This window comes from Hibiscus syriacus, unplaced genomic scaffold, assembly GCF_006381635.1.
Source record: "Hibiscus syriacus cultivar Baekdansim isolate YM2019G1 unplaced genomic scaffold, ASM638163v2 tig00110279_pilon, whole genome shotgun sequence".
In the NCBI taxonomy this organism is placed as follows: Eukaryota; Viridiplantae; Streptophyta; class Magnoliopsida; order Malvales; family Malvaceae; genus Hibiscus; species Hibiscus syriacus.
This window is the reverse complement of record NW_024062659.1, coordinates 68,398-82,296: the sequence shown is the minus strand read 5'-3', so window position 1 is coordinate 82,296 and position 13,899 is coordinate 68,398. Positions and strand designations below refer to the sequence as shown.

At 35.7% G+C, this 13,899-nt stretch overlaps 2 protein-coding genes across 3 annotated transcripts; both read right to left on the bottom strand.

Moving 5' to 3' along the window:
- Positions 1-2,989: 2,989 nt before the first annotated feature.
- Positions 2,990-3,886, bottom strand: LOC120115959. The gene is made up of 2 exons (XM_039136562.1): positions 3,275-3,886; positions 2,990-3,202 (listed from the first exon to the last, which is right to left on the bottom strand). Exons 1-2 carry the CDS (start codon positions 3,884-3,886, stop codon positions 2,990-2,992), a joined length of 825 nt encoding a protein of 274 aa, XP_038992493.1.
- Positions 3,887-8,053: 4,167 nt separating this feature from the next.
- Positions 8,054-13,079, bottom strand: LOC120115836 (trichohyalin-like). Of its 2 annotated transcripts, XM_039136439.1 has the most exons (5): positions 12,863-13,079; positions 11,519-12,556; positions 11,081-11,266; positions 10,232-10,576; positions 8,054-9,687 (listed from the first exon to the last, which is right to left on the bottom strand). In XM_039136439.1, exons 1-5 carry the CDS (start codon positions 13,034-13,036, stop codon positions 8,329-8,331), a joined length of 3,102 nt encoding a protein of 1,033 aa, XP_038992370.1. In that variant the 5' UTR covers positions 13,037-13,079; the 3' UTR covers positions 8,054-8,328. The 2 variants fall into 2 exon arrangements, with proteins under 2 accessions (XP_038992370.1, XP_038992371.1); XM_039136440.1 differs by lacking the exon at positions 10,232-10,576.
- Between the last annotated feature and the right edge of the window lie 820 nt (positions 13,080-13,899).

Genomic DNA, 13,899 nt, shown 5'->3' with positions numbered 1-13,899 from the left:
GTTGGGTTTAAAACTTAAAATCACTCCCTTTTCCGCTATTTTCCCCGTGTTCTGTTAAATTATTTTCCCAAACAGTTTATTTTTCTCACTCACTAGAGTTATTGTGTTTTCCCTCCGTTTGGTCTTCGTTTCGGCCTCAGTGACTCTCACCGCCGGCGTCCTTGTGTCCATCTTGTCACTGTTCATGAGGTTTTAAATTCAAAACCGACTGAACTGGTTTGCAGCTGGACTAGTCAACCAGTTAACCCGACCTTTGACCGTTGACTTTTTTCGAAAATCAATATATTTATGTTTTTCAACGTCCTGAGTCGTTTGACCTTGTTTTACCTCATTTTCCGTATTTAATCTTAATTATGTTAAGTAAAGTGTGGGATTTTGAATTCACTTTTTGATTTAATTTTATGAAGGTACTTTCGTATCTCCGAGCGCTTTCCAATAGACCCTGATCAGTCTGTCATCCTCAGCTCAATTCCAGTCACTAGTTTTGAGATATGGGTAAGTATTAGATTGGTATTTTATGGCATATTCTATTTAGTGGTTAGCATCTGTATTTATGGTAAAGTACTATTTTAGGTTCTCGATCTGCAGGACCTAGTACTATTGACTGTGGGAAGCGTAAGGCTTAGTTGATATCGGTTATCTTCTTTAGGTGTGTCTTCTTTACCTAATTGATACTCGGATAAGTTTGACTATTATGTTAATACTTCTGCTTAAAGTAAGTTTGTAATTTGGTTGCAGTTACCAGTATCATTCATATTTCTGAATAATGTAGCACCACTGTTTATCTGCTTATTGATGTATTTCTGATCTGCATGGGATTAATTCTCTGTTCTGACATCTATTTGAGATTAATTCCCGGTTCTAACATCTGCATGGGATTATAACCCTGTCATGTTTCTCTATAGCGAAAGGTAAAGTAGAGTGCCCTTGGTGTTGATTTATGTTCATTAAATTCGGATTTAATGTTGTACTTTAATTGTATTGTTCTGTGTATGCTTGGTTATCTACTTTACTTTAGAGGGCATACTGGGCTTCGTAGTTCATTTTCTAGTTTTCGTCTTTTCAAATTACTCAGACTTTTAGGATTTACGATCCATACTTAGAGGATCGTTTATTGTCATTATCTTCCAGACATTGTATGGACGTTTTCTTTTCGGACTTTTTATTATTTGTTTTATGTTGAATATATATATATATATATATATATATATATATATATATTGTGTATTTCTTTTTATGGGACTTGGGATAATGATTTTCTTAATGTTTTCGAATCTAGAACTCGTGGTATGTTTTTAAGTACAAAGAACTCTTGAATTCTTTTGACGATTTAACGACGATGCATGGCAAGACATGAGTTCTTCTTGATTTCTGTTCAATCTAATTAACGATGTCGTGGTCTCCGAAATTCGACCGTGACGTCCAGGCCGGGTCTAGGAGGTTAGAAGAGATACGATGGAAAACATATAGTTCATTGCAGATCAGATAAGTGGGTTTATTCTGTTCCATAGTCTGGGCATAATCACACAACCAGTTTACCCCTTCGTTTGTCATATCCTATGAAGATGATAGAAAAACATACACATTGATAGAAGCAAAGAAAGCAGTCGCGAATCTCGTTTAAATTGCACCCTATCATTATTCGATTAAATCCTTAAATTTTAAATCTTTTCAATGAAGTCACTGACATGATACTTGAGGTATTACAGAGCATCTTTTATTCGTCTTGTATCATAACAAATCAATCAATTGTCAGTGAATAACAAAAGGGATCGATACATGAAACTTAAGCTTCTATCTCACCTCCTCTTGTGTAGTAGTAGTGATATCAGCCATTTCATCCAGGCGATTATCCACACTCTCAATTCTTGAGGATAGATGTCGTCTGGTAACCTAGAAGGCAACAAAGGAAACAGTTTTTTTTTTTTAAAAGAAAGAGGGTCAGAGGAGAGTTTGGTCAATTTCTAGGAAAAATAGACATAAATATGGATGCCAAAATCATGTCATTTGGTACTCCATAGAATGACCATTCATGGATGTAGGCAGTGTATGAACAAATTTAAAAGAGAGGAAGTTATGCCAGTAAAAGAAGAACTTGCCGAAATGGATGAGTAAACACTCTCCAGCCGCTTGGCTATAGCTTCACGCGCATCAGATAAACTACGTGGTACTATTATTTATCATAAATACAACAATTACAATGAAGCCTCAAGAGTTTGATTACTTTGTTCGCGCTTAGCAACGTGATTATTTTGCTAACTATGTGGGATAATTCGATAAAAGCCCCTTGACTTCTCCGAATATCACGAAAATAGCTAATCATGTCAAACGAATTTGTATTGACCCTTCAGCTCATTTTACTATTCAACTAATAATAAAGTAGGGTAAAGTACACAAATTATCTCGATTATAGGATACTGTTTTATTAAGGTCTTCAACTATTAAAAGTTATAAAATGGTCCCTCGACTATAGAATGTTACTTTGTTAACTTCCTCGACAATTAAAAGTTACAAAATAATCACATGACTATTCATTAATCATTATATTCCAAATTCGTCATTTTCCGTTAAAAAATTGGCAGTTGTTTAAGTTGGACATTAACATGATGATTGAGATATAATAGTCGTTTGAAATTCTAAGATCAACTTTTATCATATCACAATCAATAGATCAACGTTTAGCTCAGAATATCGTCACTTTAACGGAAAAAGAGTTTAGAACATAATAAATAATCGGGTGGTCATTTTATAACTTTGATAGTCAATGAACTCAACAAATAATATTCTATAGTTCGAGGACAATTTTGTAACATTTAATAATCGAAATACCTAATAAGACAGTATCCTATAATCGGGAATCATTTATGTAATTTATAATAAAGTAATTTTTTACATTATTTCTAAACTAAAATAATAATTAATGTATATCAAACACATGCCATTGTCTAAACATTTACATCCGAATTTGAGCAATTGAACACATTCCGAGTCAATCTACTTTCTTATTGGTGGACTGAGGCTTGTTCGCCGCCGTAGGACGGTTATCCTCCGCCGTCTTGCCGTGTATCTCAACCCTTTCCTTAAAATACCTCTCGAATGCTTGAGGAAGGAATCGCGGAATCAAAAAGAGAAAGAGATTGATAGAGAAGTACAATAGGTTCGCAACCGCCAGGCCTTTCCCAAACCAATGCCATACGATGTCCTGCACAACCGATGTAATCGTAAACTAGACGTCGAATGATCGACAGTGGCGGATTTTGTTGAGAAAATTTACCTTCAGTCGTGCATCTGTAGGCAGAGCTTTGATGAGCCAAACATCATGGATCCAGTCGATGAGAACGAAGATCCTCCGGACTGTATATAGCAACGGTACGAGTGCTCTCACCGGCGGTGAAAACAAAGACAGTCCGCCGATCACATTCTCCGTTAGAATCTGAAACGAGAGCAAGAACAAGTGCGGCGTCGCCGCTCGAACATCATGATCTTCGCCCCTCGCGAAGCCGCCCAAGACGTAAGCGAGCGGCAAGAAAAGCCCGATGGTCGTCCCGATGACCACGTAGAGCCTGAAGAGTTTGCTGCCGTGGAAAATCTCTTGCGAGGCGGTCGGCACGTAACCGCAGGACGGGAAGGCGAAGCGCGAGAGGCCGATGATATAAGCGGAGGCGAAGGCGGGGAAGACTAAATCGATGAGCGGGACGAGGCCGCTAATCGAGAAAACCATGATGAAAACCACCAGTTGGAGCTCGATCACACGCAACGATCCCATTATGCTGCCGCCCACCTCCGATTGCGGCTGTAGCTGCGGTTTGCGCTCCGGTTTTTCTCCTGCCGCCACCGTGTGATCGGGATCACTTCTAAGAGCCATAGCAAGTGATACGCCGGACATTTTTACCTTTTTTTGGAATCAAATTCACCAACGCGAAATCGAAACATAAAAATATGTACGATCATTAATAAATAATACAAATTTAAAAGGAAAATAAATTAAAGAGAAGAGATCTTACTGACGAAGGATTCGATCAAAGATAGTGAAAGTGAGAGAGCATTAGATTTTGCGTTAGAAATACTGAGAAAGAGCAGGCGATTACTGCTGCAGTTCGTTCCACCACGTAACTGTTTATGATTGGGTAAATTATGAGTTTAGTACCTCAACTATCTATTTTGGTCCTTTTTAGTACCTAGACTTTCAATTTTTTCAAAACCATACCTAAAGTTTTGTTTTTGTTTCATTTTAGTACCCTTGTTCAAAATTTAACGTTGATTTTTTTAAAGAAATTGAAAGTTTAGGTACTAAAACGGGCCAAAATTGATATTTTAGGTACTAAAACGGGCCAAAACTGATAGTTTAAAGATTGTGGATATTAAAGATTAGAGTGATTTGGAGTTTTATGAGTCTTAAAGCGATTTAGGTAAAATTTAAACTTATAGAGTGGTAAGAGATAATAAGATGAGTTCATCAATATTTTGAGTGATCAGAGAAAGCGTTAGAGAATTACAATTTTAGTGTCCTCAATATGACATAAGCATGAAACTATAAAATTTTCATCTTTAAAAAAAACTAAAAAGTACGAAAAAAGAAAAATGACATGAGATTCATGTCAATAAAAATCAATTTATATCAATAGATGTGGCTGTCATGTCACTCTTTTATTTTTATTTAATATTCAAGTGATCAAAATAGAAATAAATAAAAAATTTAATGAGTGATTTAAAAAAATAAATTTTAATGATCAAAATAAGAAAAAAAAATTTGAAGTGATAAAATTTATAAGTTACATTTTTTTGTCCTTATTGTTCTGCTAAATTAGATTTTCTTTTGTTTTTCTTTTTGTGCACAAATTGAAAATAATTAAAAACAAAAAAAAACAAGGGCCTATTTGTAAGAATAACAAAGTCGAATGCATTTTTCAAATAAAAAAATAGAATGTATTTTAGATAAAAGCGAATTTAAAGAAAAAATGAGCAAAATTAAAAAGTAAAAACCAATGGACTATTTGTCGAGTCGAGTTTTGTTCAACCCTAACGATAAACAACGGATCGTCTTGTACAAACAAACAGAGAAACCAGGCTTCGAAAAAACTACCAACCATGTAATCATGTAGAATCACAAATCGAGAAAAATACCAATAAAAGAAACCTACATCGAAAGTCTACAAACATTAATAGTCATGATACTCCTTACCAAAAAAATTTCCCGATAAATTACAATTAAGTGACTATAATAAATAAATTTACGTATTATATTATATTATATAATTAATATTTCAACACTCTTAAGTATTATATTTCAGATTTCATTATGGATTTTATATCATAAATGAATCTCACTTTCGACTATTCTCTTAATCACGTCAACGGCATGCAAAACAACGAAAGCCGCCGACGCCGGCAAACTCAACACCATCAAAGCAACCATCCCCACGGCGAAGCTCGGCTGTGTATTCATCAACACCGACTGCAAAACGCCCAGAACATCGCATATGATCGAATCGTAGCTCGTGTAATAACGTTTCTCCCACTCCATCCAATCCGCCGGCGGCTCGTAGTTCCGCTCGATCATCTTCATCTCGTGTATCCTTTTCCGCAGAACAATCATGTTTTCATCGAAGGGTCGCCGTCGTCCTCCGCCGCAGTTGCAGTTTGGGTCATCATCGTTATCCGATCTTCTGGTGGCGGATATCGTCGGCGTCGCCTTGGAGGTCGATTTCCTGGGTCAGTGATTTGGGAGGCGTGAAAGGAAAGGAGTTACGCAGATAGATTTTGATCCCATGGCTTTGGATTGATATTTGATAATAGCGTTTGAGTTTACGGTGTTTTTATAGTTTGAAATGACGGTGGGCGCCACCGGTGGGGGCGGCGAAACCGTGTTGCTTAACAGTAGAGATACAAGTAAGTTGCGCGTTTATCGAAGTGGATATTAATAATTTATGTAATGATAGCCCAATGAGTATGCTTAGGACATGGGTTGGATCATCTGACTTGTCCCTACATTAGTTAATAGGATAAACTACAAATGTTCCCTCGACTATATAATACTATTTTACAAAACTCTTCAACTATCAAAAGTTATAAAATAGTCAGTCAATTATTAATTATGTTGCAAACTAGTACTTTTTCATTAAAACATTAACAGTCATCCGAGTTGGACATTAACATGATTATTGAGATACGATAGTCGTTTGAGATTATGAGATCAAAATTTATCATATCTCAGTCAGTAGGTTAACATATAGCTCAGACAATCTTCAATTTTTTTAACAATAGTTTGGGTGACCATTTTGTAACTTTTAGTAGTTAAGAGATTCAACAAAGTAACTCCCTATAGAGAACTATTTTGTAATTTTTTATAACTAAGATATTTAACAAAGTAATACCCTATAATCAAGGGACCGTTTTATAACTTTTCTTTATCTTTATTAATTCCAATCCCTTTTCAACTTTTTTTTGTTTATAATTATAGAAGTCTTTCTTCTATCTGTTTTTGCTTTGTTCTTTTATTATTAATTTTTCAATATTTTTATTCTAGAAGTTTAATCTATGATTTGATGTCTATTTTGGCAGTTAAACTTGTATTTTTTAAATATTTTATCTCTGCGTTCTGTTTTTATTAGATTTATAGCTTCAATTTGTTACGTATATGATGTGATATTTCAATTTAATAATTAATAATGCATGTTGCAATTCCATTGGTTATTAAAATATCCATATCATCACATGCTAAAAATTATTTAAATTATCACCATATGTTAAAAATTATTTAAATTCAGTCACCACATTGTAAAGTCATGGCTAATTCAAGGACTGAATTGGATAAAAAAAACAATTGAAAGAAGTTGATAAATTTTAGGAATGACAAACGAGCGGGACATGTGCGTATACCCTTTCTCCCATCACCATACCAACTTAATATTTTCGTATTAACGACTTACTCACACCTACGAGTAAAAATTTTAAATCCACACCCGCCCACGCGGTTACATTCTTAAATTCATCTCCACACCCATTATCTAACTGGTTATCTACCACCTATCCCGTACAAGTTTGTACCCGTGTATACCCACCAATTTGAGATAGGAGAAACGACATACTTTAATTTAAAAAATATTTATACTTTAATATTTGATTAAATTACTGATCATATCCTACAAAATCTTAATATTTACAAGATAATCTTTGAAATTATATTTAAATTCGTAATGGTCTAAACTTTATATTGTGGATAGTTAGTCGGTGGGAAGATATAGGGGGGATGCGAAGCGAGTAAGATCTTAAACCCATCACCGACCCACTACCTACGGCGGGTATGACTTTTTATATTCACATTCGCCCACTACTCACTAAACTAATACCCATCCCCTTCCCAAGTGATGCGGATAAGATGCGAAATCCACAAAATTTTACCCGTCTACCACCCCTAATAAATTCAATGCTAATTATATATCAAACCTACATTAGAACATAGAGATAATACTATAAATAGCCATTAACATTTAATTGCATACCATTTTAGGCTCTATTCTCTTCTTAAATTATTCTAACTCTCAATAATAAAAGTGACCCTTATTTGGCCCTATCTTTTTAGACAATTTGCCAATTCACTTTGTAACTTTATTGGAGAAGGTTAATTTGTTATATTAACAATCGACATTAATCGATTAATAATTTCCATTCAAATAAAAGTTAACAATTTTCATCAAATGATAATTATTCTAACCAAAAGTGAAATGTTAAAGGTTAAACTAACTAAAAAATAGGATAAGGGTTAAAGTGATCAAATGATCAAAAATGAAGGGTTTTTTTGGCATTATGCCAATAAATTATCCTCGGACATAATTACGATACATGATTTTACAAAAAAAAAACATTAAAATAAATAAAGTATTATTATACATCGATCACATGTATCAAATAATTACCCAAATCCAGAATGTGAATATAATGCATGGAAAACATTAGTATCACTAATATCAACAATAAGTTTATATCAATGCTTTCAAAAGATCTGAAGATAGAAATGGGTAAACCAGAAGCAAGCATATAGTTTCAAAGCAGAAACAGAAAATAAACAAAGGTTCACCGGGGTCAGCATTCGATCAACGATAAGCCATAGAAAATAGTCTGTGACAGAGCTAACACCATAGCAAGAAGAAAACAGACAAACCGGCGGCACGGTACCATAGTTAATATGGATGCCAACTGCATAACCACTAGGTAGATTCAACAGGAAAGTACCCCTTTTTTCTTTACAGATGATTGAGGTTCTCAGGAAGGAACCCTTGGTCATTTTTGATTCAGTCACAGATGTGGAACTCCCATAGCTGTTTCTTTTCAAATGCTGTGGTTTCCGGGTTCTTTTAGCTGGGATTTGCTTCTCCGAACATAAACCTTTATTCGGTCCCTTTGGTGCCCTGGATCCATGGGGTCTTTCACCTTATTTGATGGGGATACAGTTGCCTCCTCACCCCCAAAATTTGCTTGCTCTGGTTTTGGCTCACTTTGAGTGAACCTCTTAGGTGTACTCCTCCAAATACCTCTAGGCTTTCTAGGAGTAGAATGCTTAAGACTCCGTAAAAGGATCTCCCCTGACTCCCTCGATTCAGGAGATGCGGACATGGAGTCTGTCGGTGGCATACGTGCCTTTGAGTTAATATTTGTCCTTGACTGTGATGCCGGCAAAGCACAAACAATAGACAAACCCATTGAGGCTTTCACTTTAATTGATGGGGATACAGTTGCCTTGTCACCACCAAATTTTGCTTGCTTGGTCTTTATTTCATACTTTTCAAGCTTTTTGGGTTCTCGAAACTGCCGCTGTTCTTGCTTCTCGAGTTCTACATCTTTGGAAATACCATCTGGTTTTGGCACACTTTGTGAAAACCTTTTAGATTTTTTCTCCCAAAGACCTCTAGGCTCCGTAGGAGTAGAACGCTTAAGTTGCCTTAAAAGGATCTCCCCTGACAAACCCGTTTGGTTCCCTTGATCCATTGAGGCTTTCCCTTTAATTGATGGCGATACAGCTGCCTTATCACCCCCAAAATTTGCTAGCTTGGTCTTTAATTCATATTCCGGGAGCTTTTCTGGTTCTCGAAGCTTCTGTTCTTGCTTCTCGAATTCTAGATCTTTGGACACACGATCTGGTTTTGGCTCACTTTGAGTATACCTCTTAGATGTATTCCCTCGAAGACCTCTAGGCTTTGTAGGAGTAGAACGCTTAAGTTGCCTTAAAAGGATCTCCCCTGACTCTCTCAATCCAAGAGATGCAGACCTCGAGTCTGTCACTCGCTTACCTGCATTCAGGTCAATATTTGTCCTTGATTGCGGTGCTGGTAGTGCACAAACAATAAAGGAACGCCATCTTTTGTCGCGAAGCTTTCTTTTCTGCTGCTCCTCATGCTTTAAAGGTTCTTTCTTTTGCTTTTCTAAAAGACGGACAGAACGCTTTGGACGAGTCTTCACGTCTTTTACATCCCTATCACAAGGCAATACCAGCATGTTGGTTCTGATGTCGATTTTCAGGCTGTGTGGGTGGACTTGCTCACTAATCATCTTACACTGCTGTAGTTGCTCTTGTTTACCAGCAGATTTTGTTACTCCACTTCCACCCTCCATTTGCTGTTGTTGCTCCTCGACATATTTCTTCTCGACTTCCATGGTAGGCTGGGGGATATCATCATCACTCTTCAGAACCTGTTTCAGTTCAACAAAGAATTAAATCTCAATAAGTTGTTTGTTTTGAAAGTTCAATCACAAATAAATACTGCATACTGCAATCTTTGCAATTATAGAAAGCAACTGAAGAATGATGATATCCCCCGACCGAAAATATGCCAACAATGGAAACTCTTTACATGTAATTTAACATGTAAATCAAGGTACTCAAGAACTCTGACCATTTACGACACATCATTTGTGAGGATTCTGAATGGTTATTTCAATGAAAATAATATTTTTTGACAAGAAATAACCAATTCAGACAAACCTTTATCATACTAAGAGATTGAAACATTACTTTAAGAATGTAAACAGCAATAAGTGTTATCGAAAACCCAATTCACCTTTTTTTCCCCCAAACTAAACCCAACCAGATAAGCATATTTTATCTGTTCAGTTTATAACCATTTTATCACAACTATAGGAAAATAGTATAGCTAAATGGAATACTAAAAACAGTTGTTATATTACTTATGTTTAACGAGACCCCACTTTTCTTTCAAAAATAGAGATTAACTACCTTTCTCTGTCCTTTAGTTTTCGCTTGTCGTTTTCTCTTTAGTCCCCTTCGGTTTCGAGTCACCTTAGTTAGCTTTTCTACTGCAACATTGACTTCATCAGCCACCTCTATTGGACCACTAGAGTTTAGTCTTTCTTCTTGAACCTCTTTAAGTGATTCCTTTCTGCCTTCGTTTTGTTCTTCAAGTTCCTCCATTCTTTGCTTGCATGCTATATTTTGATCACTGACTTCAACACTATGTCCTCCAATTTCCCGTTGATTCTCAGATTCCACAACTTGGACTAAGGTTAGATCTTTCTTCTCAACTCTATCTGAAATGCTCAACTGATGATGGAAACCCTCTTTCTGTAATGTAACAATGTTAGCATTGATTAAAGGGTGACCTAAAATATGAAGATCTAAAAATCATCAGAAAATTAGTCAAAAGAGAGGATTTTATGCAACAATTACCCTACGTCAACAAATATCACTTCCATTCGAAATGTGACACATAAATCACGGTACTTAAGGACTTGAGCATTTCCAACACATTATTTGTGGTTGTGGGGACACTGAATAGTTCTCTCAATGGAAATAATCTTTGTGCACATGAAATGACCAATTCAAACAATCCTTTATCTCACACAAAGAAATTGCAACATTACAATAAGCAGAATTCATATAATAGTGTCATAAGCACAGTAGACAGCAATAAGCATTATCAAAACCCCAATTCTCCTTTAATTCACCCAACTAAGCCCAACCAGGTCAGTCGTGTTTTATTTGTTCAGTTTTTTTTTTACAAGAACTATATGAAGAAAATATAGCTAATTGGAATACAATAAACAGATTTTATATAGGATGAACTACCTTTATCTGTCGTTTAGTATTCTTCTGTCTTTTTCTCTTTTGTCCCCTTCGTTTTTGAGCCACCTTAGTTAGCATTCCTTTTGCTGCATCGACTTCTTCTGCCACTTCGTTTTGTTCTTCAAATCCTTCCATTATTTTCTCACATGTTTTATTTTGACTGCTCACTTCAACATTAAATCTTTCAACTTCGCATCGATCCTCAGATTCCAAAGATTGACCGCAGTTTACCCCATCCGAGCCATCAATACCCTCAACTTCCCTCCCCTTTACTTCACATCGATTCTCAGATTCCGCAGCTTGACCGCAGTTTACCCCATTTGAGCCATCAATAGCCTCAACTTCTCCCCCCTTTACTTCACATCGATTCTCAGATTCAGTATCTTGATCGCCATTGATCCCATTTGAACCATCAATAGCCTCAACTTCTTCCCCCTTTACTTCACATTGATTCTCAGATTCAGCATCTTGATCACCATTGATCCCATTTGAGCCATCAATAGCCTCAACTTCTCTCCCCTTTACTTGGACAACGGTTTGATCTTCCTTCTCATCTCTATCTGAAATGCTTAACCGATGACTCATCTCCTCATCTTCTTTGTCCAAATCACCACCATCCACCTGGACCATATAGTGTTCGTTATTGGCACAATCAATCTCCATGTGCTTTTCCAAATGATGACTCACTTCAATTTGACCACTAAAGTTTTGACTTTCTTCTTGAGCATCTGTAAGTGGTTCCTTCACGACTTCCTTCTGTTCTTTGGGTCCCTCTGTTCTTTCAACTTCACATCGATTCTCAGATTCCGCAGCTTGATCACCATTCACCCCACTCCATCCATCAATAGCCTCGACTCTTCTCCCACTTAATTGAATCAAGGTTTGACCTTCCTTCTCATCGCTATTTGAGACATTCAATCCATGATTCATTTCCTCATTCCCGAAATCACCATCGTCCACTTGGACCATATACTGTTCATCGTTACCTGATACAATGTCTCCATTCGCACAAAATATCTTTAACTGGTTACCTGGTTTGATTTGTCCGCTAAAGTTTAGACCTTCTTGAACCGATTGAACTGACTCCCTTCCAGCTTCCATTCTTTGCTCACACGCTGTATTCCGGGCATCCACTTCAGCACTTCGTCTTCCAACTTCATATTGATTCTCAGATTCCGGAGCTCGATCCTCATTTACCCCACTCCAGCCATCAACAGCCTCAACTTCACTCCCCCTTTGGACTAAGGCACGATCGCCCTTCTCAACATTCTCGATAACATCATCATCCACATTGATCATATACCGTTCATTACGAACACATATAAGCTCTCCCTCACTACAAAGCTTCTTCAGATGATGACTCAAGAAACTAGCATGGGCGAATGGCAAACCCGGGTGTTCTTTCTCTATATGCCTCGACATAGCCTCCTCAGTTGATCCACACTCCTCATTTAATTTCAAAATTGCTTGTCGAATCATCTAAATAGTTTTTTAAAAAAACACCAAGAAAGGCAACAGTGAGAAGATAAATAAACAATTAAAGACCTAAAATTTCAATTCTTTTCTAAAGAGGAAAACGGGTTTTTTTGCCGTCATATCTTGGATTCCCAATTCAATAATCTTCCATATAAGTATCTATATATAAAAAAACAAATTAAAGATCTGGGTTGCACGCAAATTCAACAAAACTTCAATAAAATTACAGAATCGAACATCAAACAACAGGGTAATTGAAAGAAATAGAAAGAATTCTTTCTTGAAAAAGAAAGGGAGATTGACAGTTACCGAAGAGTAAGGAGGGTGAACGGGGGTTTGGAAAGAAGGAAGCAACTGCTGCAAGCGAAGGCGTACGAGCTCAGGGTCTATCGCCATTGAAGGGCTTGTTGAAGCAGAAAGCTCTGCGATAATGGCGTCTTCAAGATTCTTCATCCTTGAGCTACTACTACTACTACAACGCATTGTTTATTTGCTTCAACTCCTTAAAACCAAGACCGTGGGTCGGCAAAATTTTCGAGCTCGCTAAGCACTGTTTTTTCTTCGTATTTATTATCACTAGAATACAACCAAAAAATTCATTAAAAGATAATACATAATTAATTTTTTAATAATAAAATTTATAGAAATAGTTATATATTATAAGAATACTTTATTCAATTTAATGAATTAATTAGTTGTCATGATAATTATTTATTACTATAAATAAAAATTAAATTATAATCTTATAAATGAGTCATTTTATTCTCAATTAAATTGATATCAATGAATTGAATGAAGGAGACATTTCAATTTATATTATTTAAGACCATAGAATGTAATTTTATATTATGATATAATATTATAATATTTGGTTTGTGAACGTTACAGGCATTCAATAATTTATGATTATGAACAAACACGGGTTAGTTCAAGTGATAAGCAATTTGATATCATTTAAGTAGGGTTTCAGATTTGAGTCCTTATAGATGCAGAAAGAAAATCACTATTGGGAAACTCACCCAATAAAACCCGGTGTACGATACGGGTCGATCTAAATTAGTCAATATATACCCTTAGAATCAATAGGGCAACAAAAAGATAATAATAATAATAATAATAATTTAAGATTACGAGTCAATAAATTAAGCTATTGATATGAGATTCAACGATGTAAATATAAAAGTATTGTTAATAACAAAAGAAATTATGAACATATATTACCTTGTAATTATCATGTACTATTAAAAATAATAAGATAAAATATACAGTTTAATCTTATAAAACACAATCTCATCTATAATAGTTTAATCTTATAAAACACAATCTCATCTATAATACAAGTGTGA

Coding starts and splice junctions, on each gene's coding strand:
- LOC120115836 (XM_039136439.1), bottom strand. CDS start 13,036: ATGCGTTGTAGTAGTAGTAGTAGCTCAAGGATGAAGAATCTTGAAGAC. Junction 11,267..11,518: donor AATCTGAGAATCAATGTGAA/GTAAAGGGGGAA, acceptor GATCGATGCGAA/GTTGAAAGATTTAATGTTGA. Junction 9,688..10,231: donor AAACTAAAGGACAGAGAAAG/GTAGTTAATCTC, acceptor GAACTGAAACAG/GTTCTGAAGAGTGATGATGA.
- LOC120115959 (XM_039136562.1), bottom strand. CDS start 3,886: ATGTCCGGCGTATCACTTGCTATGGCTCTTAGAAGTGATCCCGATCAC. Junction 3,203..3,274: donor CTACAGATGCACGACTGAAG/GTAAATTTTCTC, acceptor TCGGTTGTGCAG/GACATCGTATGGCATTGGTT.